Raw genomic sequence first — 636 nt, 5'->3', positions numbered from 1 at the left:
GGGTGTGGATGGGCCTGTAACCGGCCAAGGTTTAACCCAGGAATAATGGCAAGTGCTGTGGGCACCATGACCCTAGGAAGGATGCCTAGGAAGGGCACAGGTCACAGCAGCCTCCCCCACCCCGCCGCTCTTAGCGGGAAACCGGAGGCCCAAAGCGCTGCTCGGTCCGCACCACCAGGGAGAGCTGGTCCATAAAGCTGATGATGGAGATTCTGAGGAGGCGAGGGTCTTCAGCTCTCCAGCGACTAGGACGAAAATCACCGTGGTGACTTCTCGTAACTGGAGCCCTCTGGCCGCCACTGCACTCAGCCCACAAGGCGCCCCTTGGGTGGGCCCGGACCCCTGCCTCCCGGCCCCCACCGAGTGCGTCGGCGACCACCCTCCCCTCGCAGGCGGACAGGCCCCGCGTAGAACTCACATGGCCAGGACGTTGCCCACCACCATCAGCTCCTTCTGAACCGCCACTCTGTGGGGTTCGGCGTCTGCGGCCAGCGCCGCGCGGGCGATCTCCGCCTCCAAGGCGGACGGAAAAGGCACGCTCAGGGCGCTGGGGGTCCGGTTAAGGCTGCATCCATACCGATTTTGGGTTGCCCGGCCCTCGCCAGCCTTGTCGTCTGCTCCAGGCCTCCCGCCCCC

The 636-nt window shown here is 65.7% G+C and overlaps 1 protein-coding gene across 1 annotated transcript; it reads right to left on the bottom strand.

Moving 5' to 3' along the window:
- Positions 1-6: 6 nt before the first annotated feature.
- LOC101624919 (EKC/KEOPS complex subunit LAGE3-like) lies at positions 7-630 on the bottom strand (the record flags this gene model as incomplete). Its single annotated transcript, XM_004695811.2, has 2 exons — positions 7-245; positions 419-630. Coding segments are annotated over 2 exons (327 nt in total), but the record flags the coding sequence as incomplete, so codon positions are not given.
- Between the last annotated feature and the right edge of the window lie 6 nt (positions 631-636).

Source organism: Condylura cristata, unplaced genomic scaffold, assembly GCF_000260355.1.
Source record: "Condylura cristata isolate star-nosed mole 26May11 unplaced genomic scaffold, ConCri1.0 scaffold00719, whole genome shotgun sequence".
Classification (NCBI taxonomy): Eukaryota; Metazoa; Chordata; class Mammalia; order Eulipotyphla; family Talpidae; genus Condylura; species Condylura cristata.
This window is presented reverse-complemented; position numbering and strand designations above follow the sequence as displayed.